Genomic DNA, 18,881 nt, shown 5'->3' with positions numbered 1-18,881 from the left:
GATAATACAATGTATAACTACTATGCTGTTTATACTGTGAGTGGAATATGAAAGGAGAATTCTGTTTGTGAATTGTGTTCAATTAAAACGTTATACGAAATGGTGTTCAAAGACAAAGGTTTCTATTATTTACGATGAAAACGCGCTATTTTTGCTGTTATTCTAATGTACCGGTAATGTCTACTCTACCGGTAATGTAAATGGCGAGTGTATCATTTGATGTCCATGTAGCGCACTTGCCTGGAGAACAAGTGTGACATCACTTGACTGGCAGCGCCGGGTGAGGAGGAGTAGGGGTCGGTGAGTTTACTTTGCCTTCGTGGGAGTGTTGTACTACATTACGCAAACCACTGAAAGACAAGTTGAAAGCTAAGTTAAGGATTTCAACTCGGCTGCAGTTGACAACATTCGAGGATATCCGTGCGGATTCCGAACTTTTTTCCCCCCTTGGTTGCGGCGTACTTTACTTTTCTTGTATGAAGCGACTCTTTAGTGTGACTCGACTGGCCAGAAAAGAATCCATATCTGGTCAAAGTATTCAACTGTCACAAAGCGGGACCCGTTCGCTATAAATAGCCGGGATAAGCAGTGGAGGAGGTACGTGCATATGAAAACTTCTTGTTCTAGCATACTAGTCCTTAACAAATACAGAAACTCACGAATAATTAGCATATAAAGAACTTTTGCCATATCTCATGATTTAACCCAGACCCTAACTGACGCTTCAAAGGAACCGGTGTTCTCTCGAAGTGTGGGTAAAAAAAACTGAAGTATTGTGTTACTTTGAATAAGTAATTTGTTCATTTTAGTATTTATAATGCAAAGTTATGCATTCTTTGCATTTTCTGCCTGTCATCGAATCTGCCTATGAATGACAGACAGCTGTCTGCCTGCATAAATTCCCGACCTATATCTTGTTAACCTATGGCTTTTAAATCACAATTGAAGTGTACTTTCTTTTAAAATAATACCAAAATATTGCAGGTCTACTACCCAATGACAAAAATCAACCTTTCGCAATATGTTGAAGCCTGGCCTGCTTTGCATCAACTCCAGAAACTGATAGGGACAATTACAAGCGTTCTAAACATGAACTTATCTCCCAACTCCACTTCTTTCCTAATATAGTATAACATTGTTTGCAGTTAACATAATCGATATTATATTGGAACAAATGGCCATTTTAAATAACATTGTGAAAAGATTGTCAATTCAGGCATTTTTCGACAGATTTAGTGTTAAGCTCTTGAATGTCACTTGTATTAGCCTAATGTCTTACAATTTGTGCTGTGTGTGTAAGTACTAAGTAGTACTTATGGTAGGTGGTTGTCTTACCTAGCTACCTTAAGATGAATGCACTAAGTTGCTCTGGATAAGGACCTTTGCTAAATGACTTAAATGTATACGTAATGTAGCACGATAACCTTGAGCTAGGAAACTACGAGACACCGTCATTATGTTCATAATCATGCATTGCTACATCAGACTCCAGGCCTCTGTAAATGTGTTCCCTTTCCCAAGATGACGGATTGACAGGGGAGCTGTTTTTATCAGCTGTCCCCCATCAGGGTTTAAGAGGCAGGCCAGGCTTTATGCTGCAGTTTGACCCACAAACCTTCAACTCCTCACTGACCAGCAGGAGGCTAGTTTAGTTGCGAAGCCAAACAACAGAGTACTGGGGTGCATTTATTACGCCGATTCTGTTGAAAAACATTTTTTTTTACTCCAAATGGAAAACGTTTTGCAACGAAAACGAGTTTCTATTGGACAAATTCAGGTAGGTCCTTCCCTGTTTTGTTTTGTTCTGTTTGCTTCTAGAAAAGAAAAGTACTGCAGGCCTATCTCCTTAAAACAGTGGTTTCAAAATGTTTTTGGGTCGTGATCCCCCACCTAAAGTTAGTAGTCTACTTTACATGTAAAAAAGAAAAACTACTATGGGAAGTTAAGTACAATGGCAGTGGTTCACAAATGTTTATTTTGACCCACCTGAAGATTGTAGTGTTTTTTTTTACATGACCCATCAAGCCAGTCCCAATTTGCTCCCTACCCCTTGGCCCTAACCCTCTGATGTTTGCAGATCTGAATTGTCTCCGTAGGTATTGGCCTAAGCAATGTAGTGGTGAAGCTTCCGCTATATTGATTAAACCTTACAGATCTGCAAACATTGAAGGGTAAGATATGTTTCTAGCTGTGCCCTGGGCTTGGGACACAACCCACTAGTAGAATCCAACCCCACCCAGCATTTTGAGAAAAAAAACTCTGCCTTAAGGTAGTTGGCTGAAGTGTTGTTGGACCTGCAAACAGCATTCTTAATGCATTTTAAAAATATATTTTAACGGCATCTCTGGACATTCCAGGCATTTAAGCAACACAAGTTAGTTTCTGTGAGTCAAGGCCCCACTTTTCAGTGTTTATCCAACATATCACGTTATTGGTGTTTACCAGTAGTCTCTCATCTCAAATTTATTGGATAGATGTGGTGTTTGGATTTTGCTGGTAGGTCTGCCTTATGACTCAGCTAGTAGGCCTAACTGGATGTACAGTAGGTCTGCCTTATGACTCAGCTAGTAGGCCTAACTGGATGTACAGTAGGTCTGCCTTATGACTCAGCTAGTAGGCCGAACTGGATGTACAGTAGGTCTGCCTTATGACTCAGCTGGTTGACCTAACTGGATGTACAGTAGGTCTGCCTTATGACTCAGCTAGTAGGCCTAACTGGATGTACAGTAGGTCTGCCTTATGACTCAGCTGGTAGGCTGAACTGGATGTACAGTAGGTCTGCCTTATGACTCAGCTAGTATGCCTAACTGGATGTACACTGGGTCTGCCTTATGACTCCGCTAGTAGGCCTAACTGGATGTACAGTGGGTCTGCCTTATGACTCAGCTAGTAGGCCTAACTGGATGTACAGTAGGTCTGCCTTATGACTCAGCTAGTAGGCCTAACTGGATGTACAGTAGGCCTGCCTTATGACTCAGCTAGTAGGCCTAACTGGATGTACAGTAGGTCTGCCTTATGACTCAGCTAGTAGGCCTAACTGGATGTACAGTAGGTCTGCCTTATGACTCAGCTGGTTGACCAATCAAACCATATTGACTTAACCTTGTCTCGTCTGTTTTTCATCCACCTTCTTGCAGACTTCCTTTTGAAAACGTCGCTGGGCACTTAGCTGCCTTTTTTTTGTGTGGGGGGGGATTCGTTGGGATTCTATCGCGCCGCCATGTCCACCTCCTATAAGAAGGAAGTAGTGAACTACAGGGACGTGGACGAGGATGAACTACTGAAGAAACTCTCAGAGGAAGAGCTACAGAGGCTGGAGGATGAGCTGGAGGAGTTAGATCCAGACGTAAGTCTAAAACTCAGATTTTCTTGGTGTGTGTGCGTGGTTATGCATACATGGTTATCTGGAGCTAGGAGTTCGATCCTGACGCAAGTCTAAAACATTTATCTTTGTACAAGCTCAACAGAGATGAGAGATGGTCGGTAACAGAACAGTGCATTAAATCACGCTATCACGTTCAAAAGTTTAGGACTATGAAAAGATCCTTAAACCAAAACATACAACCCTCTATGAAGTAGACTGTGGTATGAAGGTTTACAGGTGTACCAGAGCCCTGGTTAAAAGTAGCTCACTATATAGGCATTAGGGAGCCATTTGAGAAACATAGGGAGAATCTCAATTGCGTCCTCTCGCCTCGCCTCCTCAAAACCCATTGGAGGAGATGGTCTGAGGGGTGGGACCTCTGGCTTTCTCATCAATGGGTTTTAAGGAGGCGAGAAGCAAGGACTTGAGGAATTTGCAATTGAGATTCTCCCACAGACTAAGACTGACAAATGATACTCAAACCAACTTAGTCATGAGTAGATCTCAGCTGGAAGCATTGTTGGATGATGATGATGTATCCCAAGTCTGTCAGATTGATTTCAGATTTCATAACTTTAAAAAAAAGTTTTTTTTTTTACATTTAAGTCATTTAGCAGACGCTCTTATCCAGAGCGACTTACAAATTGGAAAGTTCATACATATTCATCCTGGTCCCCGCGTGGGGAATGAACCCACAACCCTGGCGTTGCAAGCGCCATGCTCTACCAACTGAGCCACACGGGACCGTTTTAACCTTTGACATTCTTTTAGAGCACGAACATATTAACCTATCATATCACTTTCATATCATATATTAGCCTATGTATCGTATCACTGTATATTCAATTCTAATATGCAGTTGTAGGTCTAAACAATACAGTAATCCTCAAACCATCTTCCAAAACCATCTTCCAAAACCAACTTCCCAGTGAAAGTCCAGAAAAACAGCAATTTCTCAGAGTGTAGACCTCATCTGTTATTTATAATATATGTTAAGTTGTAGGCCTATTATATATGTATGATACTGTATAATGCGGCGGTGCTTGACTTCATCTTTATCCGTAAGTAGTTCATCTGTCGAGGTGTTGACACAAGCTGTAATAGGGTTATGATGAATGGTCGACAGCTCACATAAAGTCTGGACACCTACAGTACCAGGAGAGCCAGCCCAGGCTTAGATGACTGGGGGAGTGTGTGTGTCTGTCTAGTGGTGCTAGTCCGTCTTTCCCTGACTTTTGACGATATCGCCCAAATCTCCCACAGAGCCATGTTAAAGAGTTAAACTGATATGTTAGGTATAAATACTGTGCTGTCTTTAAGTGGCCAGTTCACTGTAGGTGCTGAAAGCTAAGATAAGATATTGGTCTATCGCTATAATATGGACCTGGTTTAGCATTCTGCGGTCTAAGAATAGCTGTCTGGGAACTGCCTTTGTTATTTCTGTTGGTGTTATTTTAACACAGTTAGTGATTGTGTGTGTGTGTATGTGTCCTTTCACTCTTACATTCGGTTATACGTCACACTAGGAAGTGTGTTACTATCTCAATGTTTAATGTTTGAGAGTGAGTGGAAATGTAGTATATAAACAAGTGCAATCCCACCCATTGCTATCATTATTGGCCAATGACAATCCTTCCCTGTGGTTAGAATACCCTCTTACCTAGTGTAAGTGCAACTCATTGTTAGCATTATCGGCCAATGATCAATCCTTCCTGTCTTTAGAATGCCCTGTTGCCGGCCGGGATGAGGCAGAAGGATCAGACCAAGAAGGCGCCGACCGGAACCTTCCAGAGAGAGAACCTGGTAGCCCACCTGGAGAAGCAGGCCAAGGAACACCCTGACAAGGAGGACCTGGTTCCGTTCACTGGAGAGAAGAGAGGTATGACCGCAGGCCCCAGAATACCACTATAGGCCTGTGCTTCACTGGAGAGAAGAGAGGTAGGACCCTGTTAGATCCGATCTGAGCACTGCCATAGCGCCGTGCCGACCACCATTCTATTTCAATTCAGTCAAGGAAGTAAACTAAAATTCGATGTGTCCTCATTGAGAAGTGTGGTAGGAGCCCAGTTTCATTTTGGTTCATACTCCAGATAGGTGTAACCAATATGGCATAATCTCCACTTGTGGTGGTGGAGCCATCCTCCTATTGTTTACATGTAATCCTGTCAGATCTATGAACACAGAAGGGATAGGGGCTAGCTTGGCTAGGGGAAGTGGCTGAAGGCCAACATGGACCGTGGCCAGGGACATATAAGCAGTGATAATAACCTTGTGAGGCGAACCCTACTGTCAGCGGGCCGAGATACATTACCGCCATGTAAATAAAGGCCTAAAGTCCTACGTCCATCAGGACCAATCAGTGGTCTCAGACAATATCTAGTTCCAGGAAACTGGACCCAGTCACAACCCAGTTTTTATGCTGGGTCATCTGTTCTAGCCTATATCTGGGCATATCCAGCTACGAAACTGCCTGAGCTGAGTCTGCCTACCTATCAGACCAATTATGATCTCAGACAGTCTGGTTCTGGGAAACTGGGCCTGCCGCAATTGAGTCCTCTAGTTCGTCCTTCCTTATATCTGGACATATCCAGGTAGAAATCAGGGACTGGTGCCAGCTGACTCATCCCAGATCAACTCAGGTGTAGATGTAGCCTGCTGGGTATCAGCCTGCCTCTCTGTGTGTCCGCCAGACAGCGTACAGTCTGGGCTGATCAGTTTTAGCGAGGTAAGGCCAGGAATCTCTAATCTTGATCATATAAGGATAATTATTTGGGATGCGAGGTGATTTGTAGATCACTGATTCTGCGCAGTCCGGCTGCAATGTAGTCGATCTCAAACTCTCAAGCAAGCACTGTGTCTCAGCCAAGCCTGATAGGTGACAGGTACCGACCAACCACAGAGACGAACATCCTGCTACATACTGGCACCCAGCAGCTAGCCTGAAGGTGAGGTGACTTTCCAGTTGTAAGTTGGAACGTCTCCACTGGTTCCACAGACCACAGAACAGATAATCCAGGCTACAGTCAAAGCCAGCAGGACAGACTGTGCTGTAACTGATCCTGGACCTGAGGCTGATATGAGTAAGACCTCAGACCTCTGGGCATGTATTCATAAAGAGTCTCAGAATAGGAGTACTGATCTAGCATCAGTTTAGCCTTTTAGAGCCAAATGAATATGATTACATGGACAGAGAGAAACCTGATCCTAGATCAGATACGGTAGACTGTGGCTACATCCCAATTCTCTTTTCCTCAAAGTCTACACTTGCACACTTCCCGTTATGGATTTACTCCCTCCAGCCAATGATTCCTTTAAGATCCATGACAGGGAGTGTGCAAAACAAGTGCACAGTCTGCAAACTTTGGGAGAACGGTCGATAATTGGACCACACACACAGCCTGTCACTGCTGCCTTCCTCCCCCCAGTGTTCGTTCACATAATCCTGTTCCGGTGAGCTGAGGCTTGGCCGGGGCGGCGTGACATGGGGCGCTACATGTCAGACATGGCTGGGTATAACACGAGAAGGTCTTCGCCCCATCTGTCCCAACAGGCTGCCTGGCTTTTTACAGCTCACTCTGAGTGACGATATGAGAAGCGCCCCATGATGTAAGATGCTATTGCATATCAGCCTTGTATTTTCCATTATCAGCCGGTGTAACCAAGATGGAAAGCAAAATGGAAATTTTCCTCACAATGTATGGTCATGTTCACTGTGTAATGGTAGTTGGCTCCTGGTGATTGGGTAATGATCAGTCTATTTTAGTATTGAGGCATTGATGTTTCTGCTTTCCTTCAGTCAAATGACCAATTAAAACATTTCCTTAGAAACGAGCTAGTTCTAGTTCTAACGAGCTAGTTCAAATTCAATCAATCAAATGTATTTTATAAAGCCCTTTTTACATCAACAGTTGTCACAAAATGGTTTGCAAATACCCAGCCTAAAACCACAAAGAGCAAGCAATGCAAATTCAGAAGCACGGTGGCTAGGGAAAAAGTCCCTAGAAAGGCAGGAACTAGGAAGAAACCTTGAGAGGAACCAGGCTCTTAGATGTGTCCAGTCCTCTTCTGGCTGTGCCGTGTGGAGATGAATAGTGGCATGTATTGTATTAATGATTGTCCCCTATCTTCCAGGTAAAGTCTTTATACCTAAGAAGATGGTGGACCCCATCATGGAGAATGTGACTCTGGAGCCAGAGCTGGAGGAAGCACTGGCCAACGCCAGCGACGCTGAGATCTGCGACATTGCCGGTAGAAAAACATGCAGCTTCACGTGCACACACCCATTTACAGACCGACGTAAACGGATCCCTTTTTGCCATCTTTCCCCGCTATCACCGTTCCTCTTTCATTTTCAGTCTATTCACCTGTATTCGGCTAATAAGTCGAAATCCACGCTAACTAAACAGTCACTTTAGAACGATCACTGACACGAAATCAACTTCACTGTTCACTCCTCCAGTCCTCCGTCAGTAACTTCCTCCTTTCCTCTCTAACTCTCCTCTCTCTTCTAGTGATCCCACCCTTCTTCTCCTCCTTCTCCCTGTTCCCCCCATACGCTGCCATCGTCATCACCCCTTCCATTACTGCTCCTCACTGCTGTTGGACACCATGGTTGCCCTCTCTCTGGGCCTTATGACAAGCAGCCGCGGTATTTGCCAGCCCACACACTAGCTAGGGCCGGGACGACACCAGTACTCGTCGTGGCAAGGAAGTAAAACACAAAGCGAATTTAGCTTCTTTAGGAAAACTGCTCTAATGCTGGAAACAAACATCATTATGTTGTCATCCAGAGTCACATTTATTTATTTTCCAAGCTGTAGCACACAATATTTGACATACAGCAGGTTTTTAAAGGATCAAAGAGTTTGGTCGGCTTTGTGTTTTCATTTTTGCCTCGGTACTGCTGGTTCATATACTGCTATCGTCCCGGCCCTAACACTAGCTGCACATTATCTTGACTGCATTTCTCTCCGCTTCACTAAGTGTTAGTGTTAATCAGTGACTAGTGGTTTGTTTGCCAGCGTTTGTTTTGGTCCCCCCAGACATTTCCAATGGTTTGTAATTAATCCATAGCCTCCTCATGGTGAGTTTCCAACTAACTCTTCACGGCTGCTTAAAATGGACCGCTCGTTCTCCGTTGTTTATCTCAAAGAAAACGAACTGTTCTCACACTCTCCGTCATACTGACAGATGAAAATAATACACTGGCTCTTTTTTTGTTGCTTTTCTGCTGAACTGCTCTCTTTTCACTCTCTTTTGTTCATTGTGTGCTCCAAGTCATCTACGGTGGTCCAGAAAGCACATTTTATTTGAGTTTTCCCATCAAACTGGACTCAAGATAAAACTACTACTACTACTACTAATAATACATTTGATTTAAAGCGCTTTTCAAAAACCTAAGCACTCTGAACAGCAAAAGAGAGAGGGGGAAAGCAAAGCTAAAACTAAGGTTAAAATGAAAGCTAAAACTGTGATCTTTTGCGATAATCCAGAACATATTGACTAGTCAAGCATGTTCCTGCGGTTCATAGGGACCGTTCTAATTGTGGCAGCAGAGGACATCCAAGCCAGGGAGAATAATGTCTGCATTGTGTGACGTCTGCAACAGTGACACGTGCTATTTTAAACAATGTATTTAATAATGACTTGCAAACGCTGGCATCGACGCACGTGTTGTTCTTCTGTATGTCTGGCTATGACAGCGATGACTATCTACTGCTGTGTGTGAAATGTTTTGCGAGCCGATAGTTTGGCTTGGATGTTTGAACGAGGCAGCTCTCAAGGCCCACTTGCGGGTGTCCTGTCTGCTGTCTTAGTTCAGCATATGATGTTTACTTGGCTAAGGAGAGCGTTGGCACTCACACCCACGTCAACTCTTCTGTGTTTATCTCCTTCAGTGTTCACGTCATTTGACACAATGTACTCATCTCCCTCTCTCTCTCTCTCTCTCTCTCTCTCTCTGTCTCTCTCTCCCCTCTATTTCTCTCTCACCTTTTTGTTTCTCCCTACTTCTCTCTCCACATCTCTCACTTAATGTTTCTTTCCTGTTCTCTCTCTCTCTCCTTTTGTCCATCTCTTCTCTTCCCTTCCTCCAGCCATTCTGGGAATGCACACTCTGATGAGTAACCAGCAGTACTACGAGGCTTTGGCCAGCAGCAATATAGTCAACAAACAAGGCCTTAACAGTAAGTGTACCGTGTGTGCGTCTGTATCCCTCCTGTCAGTGCCAAAGCTCTCGGGCATCGTTTTAACGATTCATCTGTTTATCCTTTCATGTATTGTACTTATTAGGGTTTTTCTTTTCAAGTGGATTTGAGAAAGAGTGGCACCAAGGCGTACGTGTTTCAGACAGTACAGAGAAGTTAAAAAATATAACATGAATTGGAACCAACGTCAAAGGTCCAAAGAGAACTGGACAAAATGTTCCTGTTACAACTGAAGACTTTTACAATCCTCCGTTGCAACATTTCTGACGTTAAATAATATAATTGAAAAACGTGTTGATTTAGCCAAACAAACTTTAAGGGCAGCAAATATTTATTAACGTTCGACATTCAACACCAAGAGTGCATTTGTTATTACTGATTTACATTATGTACTGTGCATTCGGAAAGTATTCAGACCCCTTGACTTTTTCCACCTTTTGTTACGTTACAGCCTTATTCTAAAATTGATTAAATTATTTTTTCCCCCCTCATCAATCTACACACCGTACCCCATAATGACAAAGCAAAAACAGGTTTTTAGAAAGTTTTGCAAATGTATTTTAAAAAAAAATCGGAAATATCACATTTACATAAGTATTCAGACTCTTTACTCAGTACTTTGTTGAAGCACCTTTGGCAGTGATTACAGCCTCAAGTCTTCTTGGGTTTGACGCTACAAGCTTAGCACACCTGTATTTGGGGAGTTTCTTCCATTCTTCTCAGATCCTCTCAAGCTGTCAGGTTGGATGGGGAGCGTCGCTGCACAGTTATTTTCAGGTCTCTCCAGAGATGTTAGATCGGGTTCAAGTCTGGGCTCTGGCTGGGCCACTCAAAGACATTCAGAGACTTGTCCCGAAGCCACTCCTGCGTTGTCTTGGCTGTGTGCTTAGGGTCATTGTCCTGTTGGAAGGTGACCCTTGGCCCCAGTCTGAGGACCTGAGCGCTCTGGAGCAGGTTTTCATCAAGGATCTCTCTGTACTTTGCTCCGTTCATCTTTCCCTCGATCCTGACTAGTCTCCTAGTCCCTGCTGCTGAAAAACATCCCCATAGCATGATGCTGCCACCACCATGCTTCCCCGTAGGGATTGTGCCAGGTTTCCTCCAGACGTGATGCTTGGCATTCAGGCCAAAGACCAGATAGTCTTGTTTCTCATGGTCTGAGAGTCCTTTAGGTGCCTTTTGGCAAACTCCAAACGGGCTGTCATGTTCCTTTTACTGAGGAGTGGCTTCCTTCTGGCCACTCTACCATAAAGGCATGATTGGTGGAGTGCTGCAGAGATGGTTGTCCTTCTGGAAGATTCTCCCATCTCTTCAGAGGAACTCTGTAGCTCTGACAGTGACCATCGGGTTCTTGATCACCTCCCTGACCAAGGCCTTTCTCCCTCGATTGCTCAGTTTGTCCGGGCTGACAGATCTACGAAGAGTCTTGGTGGTTCCAAACTGTGTTCTTGGGGACTTTCAATGCTGCAGACATTTTTTGGTACCCTTCCCCAGATCTGTGCCTTGACACAATCCTGTCTCGGAGCTCTACGGATAATTCCTTCGACCTCATGGCTTGGTTTTTGCTCTGACATGCACTGTCAACTGTGGGACCATATATAGACAGGTGTGTACCTTTCCAAATCATGTCCAATCAATTGAATTTACCACAGGTGGACGCCAATCAAGTTGTAGAAACATGTCAAGGAGGATCAATGGAAACAAGATGAAACTGCGCTCAATTTTGAGTCTCATAGCAAAGGGTCTGAATACTTATGTAAATAAGGTGTTTCTGTTTTTTATTTGTAATACATTGGGAAAAAATTCAAAAAACCCGTTTTCACTTTGTCATTATGGAGTATTGTGTGTAGATTGATGAGGATTTAAAAAAAATTGAATCCATTTTAGAGTAAGGCTGTAACGTAACTAAATGTGGAGGATCTGAATACTTTCCGAATGCACTGTACGTATTGATAATAACATATTTTCTGCTGTCTGTGTTATCCATTGTACTCAGTATAAGCCTGTGTTTTCCTATAGGTGTTGTCCAGTGTACTCAGTATAAGCCTGTGTTTTCCTATAGGTGTTGTCCAGTGTACTCAGTATAAGCCTGTGTTTTCCTTTAGGTGTTGTCCAGTGTACTCAGTATAAGCCTGTGTTTTCCTTTAGGTGTTGTCCAGTGTACTCAGTATAAGCCTGTGTTTTCCTATAGGTGTTATCCAGTGTACTCAGTATAAGCCTGTGTTTTCCAGTGTACTCAGTATAAGCCTGTGTTTTCCTATAGGTGTTATCCAGTGTACTCAGTATAAGCCTGTGTTTTCCTATAGGTGTTATCCAGTGTACTCAGTATAAGCCTGTGTTTTCCTATAGGTGTTATCCAGTGTACTCAGTATAAGCCTGTGCCTGATGAGCAGCCCAACTCTACTGACGTGGAGGAGACGCTGTTGAGGATGCAGAGGAACGACCCTGACCTGCTGGAGGTCAACCTCAACAACATCAAGGTGCTACATTACATTGATTCACACGCACACGGTCAGTTAAATAGATGTATACGATGTCATTATGTTCTCCTACTATACATTTCCTATTTCTTCCTTTAGTCATTTAGCAGACGCTCTTATCCAGAGCGATTTACAGTAGTTAGTGCATACATTTTCATATTTCTTTGTATTGGTTCCCCGTGTGAATCGAACCCACAACCCTGGCATTGCAAGTGCCATGCTCTACCAACCGAGCCACACTGGACCCACATAGGAGAGACACGTATTCTCATAGTACCACACTATTCTCAGTCTGACTTCAAAAGGTCAGGGCAAACCTCTACTCTGGAGGTTATTCTCCAGTCTTTTTCAAATGCATTTGTATTCGGTCCGATTTAAACAGTCATGTGTGTGGCTTTATTGATTGTGTTCCAGAACATTCCAGTGAAGACACTGAAGGCTTATGCAGATGCCCTGATAGAGAACACTGTAGTGGAACGCTTCAGCATCGTGGGAACCAGGAGTAATGATCCCGTAGCCTTTGTGAGTATTGCTGTTATGTCTGGAACAAATCACCTGCACAAATGATTGTAGCAGTTACATCAGACAATGTGAATGTACACGTCTCCAAGTCTTAGTTAAAAAGTCATCTCCATCTGGAAATTCAATTAAAAAACGACCTCCCTTGGCATTGATACCTGGGCCTGTGGCCTGGTCAAAAATTCAGTACCAGTCAAAAGTTTGGACACCTACTCATTCAAGGGTTTTTCTCTATTTTTGCTATTTTCTACATTGTAGAATAATATTGAAGACATCAAAACTATGAAATAACATAAGCCTTGATGACAGCTTTGCACACTGGCTGCTTTTCCTTCACTCGGCGGTCCAGCTCATCCCAAACCATCTCAATTGGGTTGAGGTTGGGTGATTGTGGAGGCCAGGTCTTCTGATGCAGCAGTCCATCGTTCTCCTTCTTGGTCAAATAGCCCTTACACAGCCTGGAGGTGTGTTGGATCATTGTCCTCTTGAGAAACAAATGATAGTCCCACTAAGCGCAAACCAGATGGGATGGCGTATCGCTGCAGAATGCTGTGGTAGCCATGCTGGTTAAGTGTGCCTTGAATTCTAAATAAATCACTGACAGTGTCACAAGCAAAGCACCCCCACACCATCACACCTCCTCCTCCATGCTTCACGGTGGGCACCACACATGCGGAGATCTGTTCACCTACTCTGCGTCTCACAAAGACATGGCGGTTGGAACCAAAAATGTCAAATTTGGACTCATCAGACCAAAGGACAGATTTCCACCGGTCTAATGTCCATTGCTCGTTTTTCTTGGGCCAAGCAAGTCTCTTCTTATTATTGGTGTCCTTTAGTAGCGGTTTATTTGCAGCAATTTGACCATGAAGGCCTGATTCACACAGTCTCCTCTGAACAGTTGATGTTGAGATGTGTCTGTTACTTGAACTCTGTGAAGCATTTATTTGGGCTGCAATTTCTGAGGCTTGTAACTCTAATGAACTTATCCTCTGCAGCAGAGGTAACTCTGGTTCTTCCTTTAGTTAGCGGGGTGCGCGCTAATAGCGTTTCAATCGGTGACGTCACTCACTCTGAGACCTTGAAGTAGTTGTTTCCCTTGCTCTGCAAGGGCCACGGCTTTTGTGGAGTGATGGGTAACGATGCTTCGTGGGAGGCAGTTGTTGATGTGTGTAGAGGGTCCCTGGTTCGAGCCCAGGTAGGGGCGAGGAGAGGGACGGAAGCTATAATGTTACATGTATGTAGGGAAAATGGAGCCATTTCAGACACAGACATGCCTGTAATTATAGCCCGTATAAATATACTGTCCCCGTTTGCTGTGTCTCTGTGCCTCAGGCCCTGGCAGAGATGCTGAAGGTGAACACCACACTGAAGAGTCTAAACATAGAATCCAACTTCATCACGGGGACGGGTATCCTGGCTCTCATTGCCTCACTGCAGTCCAACACAACCCTGCAGGAACTCAAGATCGACAACCAGGTACAATGAAATACAGCACAGTTGTTATTGGAGGCCTGGGTAATGCCAAAATGTCACATATATTTCTCAATGATGCTTTAAGATGCCAAATGTCAAATATATGTCGACAATCCTTCCTCCAAAAGGACCGTTCTCTGGAAAACATTTTGTGAAAATCCCAAAGAAATCGTGGTCTTTTTTGTTGTTGTCCTGGTTTCGTGAGGAATCACCCTATTTTTGCCCGTCACGGTACCCAGCCCGACCAGTTACACTAAGACGTCACGAGGACCACTTGAGTCTACTGTTTCAACAGGGTCAGATTGTAAAAAGCGAATCATTAAAATCATTAATTGTGGTGTGATATTTCTGCCAGTGCGAACACTTAGTAGCCGTTACTCCTTCCCAGTTGGCAAAACTGGTTGAAAGGACATCATTGCAACCTGCTTAACCAGATTGCAGCCAAAACTGGTTGAAATCTGGTTGTTGCAACGACCTAATTTCAACCAGTTTTGCTCACGCTGGGCTACTTCTTGCCAGTGAATAATTTTTCCTGACATAAACTATGCTGAATCTCTTGATTCCGTAATGTTTTATATTTATACACTTTACTAACAACGTCACCTTCATTTATTCATTGTGCTGAATCATGGATGAACAATACCCAGCGGACAAGCTGGTTGAAATGACAACCAGAAATGGCATCATTGTAACCAGTTATTTCAAACAGGACATTGGGAAATCATCTAGGTTCACTGGTTTACACGACGTAATGTCTGGTTTTAAATTGGTTTGTAATGGCGTCATTTCAACCAGTTTTACCCGCTGGGGGATTCCTTCTATGAACATTTTTCCCCACCAATTATTTAAGCTGCCCATCTGACAGTGCAGACAGGCTCAATCAAACGCTCAATTTGGAAAGTAAACAAATACTATTTGAACCCAGGTCTCAATCCCCCTCTCCCCTTCCTCCAGAGCCAGCCGCTAGGTAACAAGGTGGAGATGGAGATAGCCAGCATGCTGGAGAAGAACACCACGTTGTTGAAGTTTGGCTACCACTTTACCCAGCAGGGCCCCAGGCTGAGGGGCTCCAACGCCATGATGAACAACAACGACCTGGGTGAGATGATGGTTCTGCTAACGCTAACAACCTGGCTGAGATGGAGGTTCTGCTTGCCCTAATGCTAACAACCTGACTGAGATTGAGGTTCAAAGACTCACTCACAAACAATAGATTAAAATCTCTCTTTTATACTCACTGTTTCTCTCCCATCGGTACTCACAATCTTAGATGTTCACCCACCCACCCACCCACCCACCCGCTCACTCCATTTTCCAAAACAACGTTGAACTAATAAAACCTGCCGGAGAAGGTGCAGAGCATGCGTCAGATGTAACTAGAGCCCGTAGTAGCCCATTGTAATCCATCTTAATTCACCATCACTGTTTTATGTAACTAAATAATGGGAGGAGCCAAGCCAATCACAACACTCGGCTGTTTGGATCCCTTCCTGGATGATGACCTCACTAGAACTAAAGTGGCGTTCCAGTGAAACACTCCCAGACTTCCCAGTGTGATCCCTCACAACAGCTGAGACACCACTAGAGACATGGGCCTGCGTCCCAAATGGCACCCTATTCCCTTTGTAGTTCACTAACCCGTACAGTAGGGCTCTGATCAAAAGTAGTGCACTACATGGGGAATAGGATGCCATTTGGGATGTGCGCTCAAATCGGTCTATTCAGGGACTTGGGTTGTTGCCTAACACATTCGGGGCCGTCTGATTGGTCCAGAAACCCATGGGTTGGGCCAGAGCCAGAACGCACGTGGGTAAAGCGGCGGTTTGAAAATTCACCATTGGCTTTGATAATCTGATTGGTTAGAGATGATCTACTTTGTTTAGTACAACACCCCTCATGCCCCTCGACACCACAAACGACTTCAGTAACGGCAGTCTCAGACTAAAGTCTGCAGCGAACGACAGAGCAGCGGAAGAACTTAGTGTGAGTCATCAGGCTAAATGTTTTGGGTCCAAAACACATGATCAAAGACACGTCAGGTCTTGTACAAAGACTGTAAAAACAAAATAAGAGATGGTCTTGTACTAATCTCTTGGAACTAATGTATTGACCTAGTTTGCACACAAACATCAATGTGTCATCGTGGTTGTTTTACATAACGATGACATTTCTCTTGAACACAGCATGGTACCAGTTCTATCTACTTCCACCAAAGATGTGCATGAGGCGCTCTCGTCTTGGTTGACGTCTGGTTGATCGTAGGACTTTTTCTCTTCAAGAATGAGTGAAAGAGAATGTATGTCAGATCTGTCACTCACTGTTTATGTGTGTGCGTGTGTGTGTCTGTCTGTTTGTTTATGTGTTTACCACTGTTGTATTGCAGCTCGGGTAATCCGATCTGATCATCACTCGGACGGTTCCTTTACCCTCACTCTGTCCGTGCCGGAACTGGAGAGGGCATTTGGTAAAAAGTTCAAGCCGAAACTCGCCAAGACCAAGAAAGTAAAGACAGCAGTTGTATCGTCTTCCTCGTCCTACCTCTTCAACCCGCCGCTTCTTTTCCTTGAGTTCTACCCACAACTCCCTGCGTAGTGCCTTCCATTCCTCCTCGTCATCTCTTCTCTTCCCGACAGTGGCAGATCTGGCAATCTTTCTTCAGTAGTTCTTGAGTTCTTAAGTGGGTCTTTACTGAAGGGGACTGCTTGCTTAAGGGCTTTTTACAGTTAAAGCTTCTATTTTCTTCTTAACTGTCTCTTTCAAAAGTTTGGAACAGGGTTTTTTTCTGCTTTCTTTACCTGTTCCCAAATCTTTCAAACTATTCCTTCATTGCCATTCCTTTGAGTCAAGTATTTGTTGTGTTTGAATAAAACCTGATTTTACCGAAGGTGCTGATATGTTTTAATAGTTGGTCTAATTTCAATTTCTTTTTCTCTGACCATAGTAAGAAAGAGAAGGCTTGAAGGAGGTCCCATCTTCCCCAAGTGTCGGACAAGTGTGTAGCGCCATGCCCGGCGGCAGCCCCCGGCCCTGCCCAGCCCCATATTCAGCCAGACGCCCTCCAACAGATATCCCATCAACCCCTGCTTCCTCAACCTCGACCCCTCCGCGATGACAGAAATCGTTCCAAATCGAATGTCAGGGGCTTTGGCAAATCTTGTTCCTATTGTGGCATAGAGTTGATCTACTATTGTAAATTAGTTTTTTTTTTCCTTCACAGTTTTCTACTGATATTGGTTTAGGTATCTTCAGTAATAATAATATATGGTAATTGTGACATAGAGAAGCAGCCCACCTATACAGAAAATATTTATTTTGTTGTTAGTTTGTTTACTGGAGATGAACTTGTTGTGGTTGAAGATGAAATGGTGTTACACCCATAATGTATATTGTACCACATGCCATGGGCAGCAGATAGCCTAACGGTTAAGAGCGAAAGGTTGCTGGTTCAAATCCCCGAGTCGACTAGGTGAAAAATCTGACGGATGTGCCCTTGAGCAAGGCACTTAACCCTAATTGCTCCTGTAAGTCGCTCTGGATAAGAGCGTCTGCTAAATGACTAAAATGTAAATGACTTAACTTGGTTATGATGTTAATACCACATTACGTATTTCAGCATTTTGCAACCACGTAACGTAATGTTTTTCAGTGTGAGGTTCATATAAGATAAGTTGTTAGCCTGCAGTTCGTGCTGTCTGTAAGCAAAGGCACATAACGGTACATGGGAGCTATGTTCAGAGGAATTGTTGCAGATTAAAAACATGTTGAGGTGTAAATTGTTTGTTTGTCCAAGTTTACCCCATAGAGACGGCCACTAAAAGCTGGTCCTAGATCAGTTTGTCCGCTATGGTGTAAATTCTGTAGTATTACTGATCTCTAGTCAGTTTAAATCTTCTCAGTCAAACCTTACACAGAGAGAGGTTGCTACTAAGCGTTGGTTCTAGATCAGTTTCGTGACCAAGTCGATATCTACTTAGCCTGACCAGATGAAAGCTATGATCCTTTGTTGACAACACTTGTTAAATCCACTTCAAATCAGTGTAGATGAAGGGGAGGAGACAGGTTAAAGAAGGATTTTGAAGCCTTGAGACAATTGAGACATGGATTGTGTGTGTGTGTGTGCCATTGAGGGTGAATGGGCAAGACACATGATGTAAGGGAGTTGCAGCATTCCCCCCTCCCCCTTTTTTCAGTTACACTGGTAGAAATGCTGTCAGTTGAATGTGTCTGCAACCCAAATGTGTGCAAACTATGAATTCACTGTAATCACTCTGTAGCCTATCAAAGCTCAAGAAAAAGCATGAAGACAAACGACTTGTCCTGCCTGTTGTAAGATCCTATGAGATTGTTCCTTAATGAACACTCCCTCAGGTATTGTTGCTATGTGGCCAGGTATCAGAGTTGTCATGCACCATTTGTTTTTGAGGGGAGCACTGATGACTAAATTCAATATCCTATCATTAAATCTGTGTAAAATAAACTATATATATATATATATTCTATTGGATGAAGGATGGATGAGGGGGATACGTGCCCCTCAGATTCAAAGGGCATGATGCTACTGATTAGGTATATTACTGTATGGTCAAAAGGGACAACTATAGTGTGTACAACAAACCATCCCAATATTAAATACTGCTGAATATGACTGTGTTTTCCCTGCCCTAGCCTGGCTGTTGTTCTTTCTCTACAGTATTTGCAGTATTCTACAGTATTGAGTATGTTTTTGTTAGATAGTTCACATTATTGTGTTTTGTTGTTGTTCATGGATAAATCAGGTTTGAAAGTATTTTGTACTGTGTTTATTTGTACTGTTTTTACGCTTCTAGGCCTATGCAC

General features: G+C 43.6%; 1 protein-coding gene across 4 annotated transcripts; it reads left to right on the top strand.

Annotated features, from left to right (window-relative positions):
* The first annotated feature begins 272 nt into the window (after positions 1-272).
* Positions 273-18,831, top strand: LOC139566715 (tropomodulin-1-like). Of its 4 annotated transcripts, none has more exons than XM_071387981.1 (11): positions 273-597; positions 3,138-3,346; positions 5,087-5,243; positions 7,496-7,612; positions 9,460-9,549; positions 11,920-12,050; positions 12,465-12,572; positions 13,905-14,048; positions 15,000-15,144; positions 16,429-16,547; positions 16,987-18,831. In XM_071387981.1, exons 2-11 carry the CDS (start codon positions 3,221-3,223, stop codon positions 16,987-16,989), a joined length of 1,140 nt encoding a protein of 379 aa, XP_071244082.1. In that variant the 5' UTR covers positions 273-597; positions 3,138-3,220; the 3' UTR covers positions 16,990-18,831. The 4 variants fall into 4 exon arrangements, with proteins under 4 accessions (XP_071244082.1, XP_071244084.1, XP_071244083.1 ...); XM_071387982.1 differs by lacking the exon at positions 273-597 and adding an exon at positions 1,561-1,777; XM_071387983.1 differs by lacking the exon at positions 16,429-16,547 and having other exon boundaries at positions 274-597.
* The last annotated feature ends 50 nt before the right edge of the window (positions 18,832-18,881 follow it).

The sequence above is a fragment of the Salvelinus alpinus genome, chromosome 39 (assembly GCF_045679555.1).
Source record: "Salvelinus alpinus chromosome 39, SLU_Salpinus.1, whole genome shotgun sequence".
Taxonomy (NCBI): Eukaryota; Metazoa; Chordata; class Actinopteri; order Salmoniformes; family Salmonidae; genus Salvelinus; species Salvelinus alpinus.
This window is presented reverse-complemented; position numbering and strand designations above follow the sequence as displayed.

Excerpts from the sequence above, each read along its gene's own strand:
- LOC139566715 (XM_071387981.1), top strand. The coding sequence starts at position 3,221 with ATGTCCACCTCCTATAAGAAGGAAGTAGTGAACTACAGGGACGTGGAC. Across the intron at positions 5,244-7,495 it reads GTTCACTGGAGAGAAGAGAG|GTAAAGTCTTTATACCTAAG; the intron begins GTATGACCGCAG and ends CCTATCTTCCAG. Across the intron at positions 14,049-14,999 it reads AACTCAAGATCGACAACCAG|AGCCAGCCGCTAGGTAACAA; the intron begins GTACAATGAAAT and ends CCCTTCCTCCAG.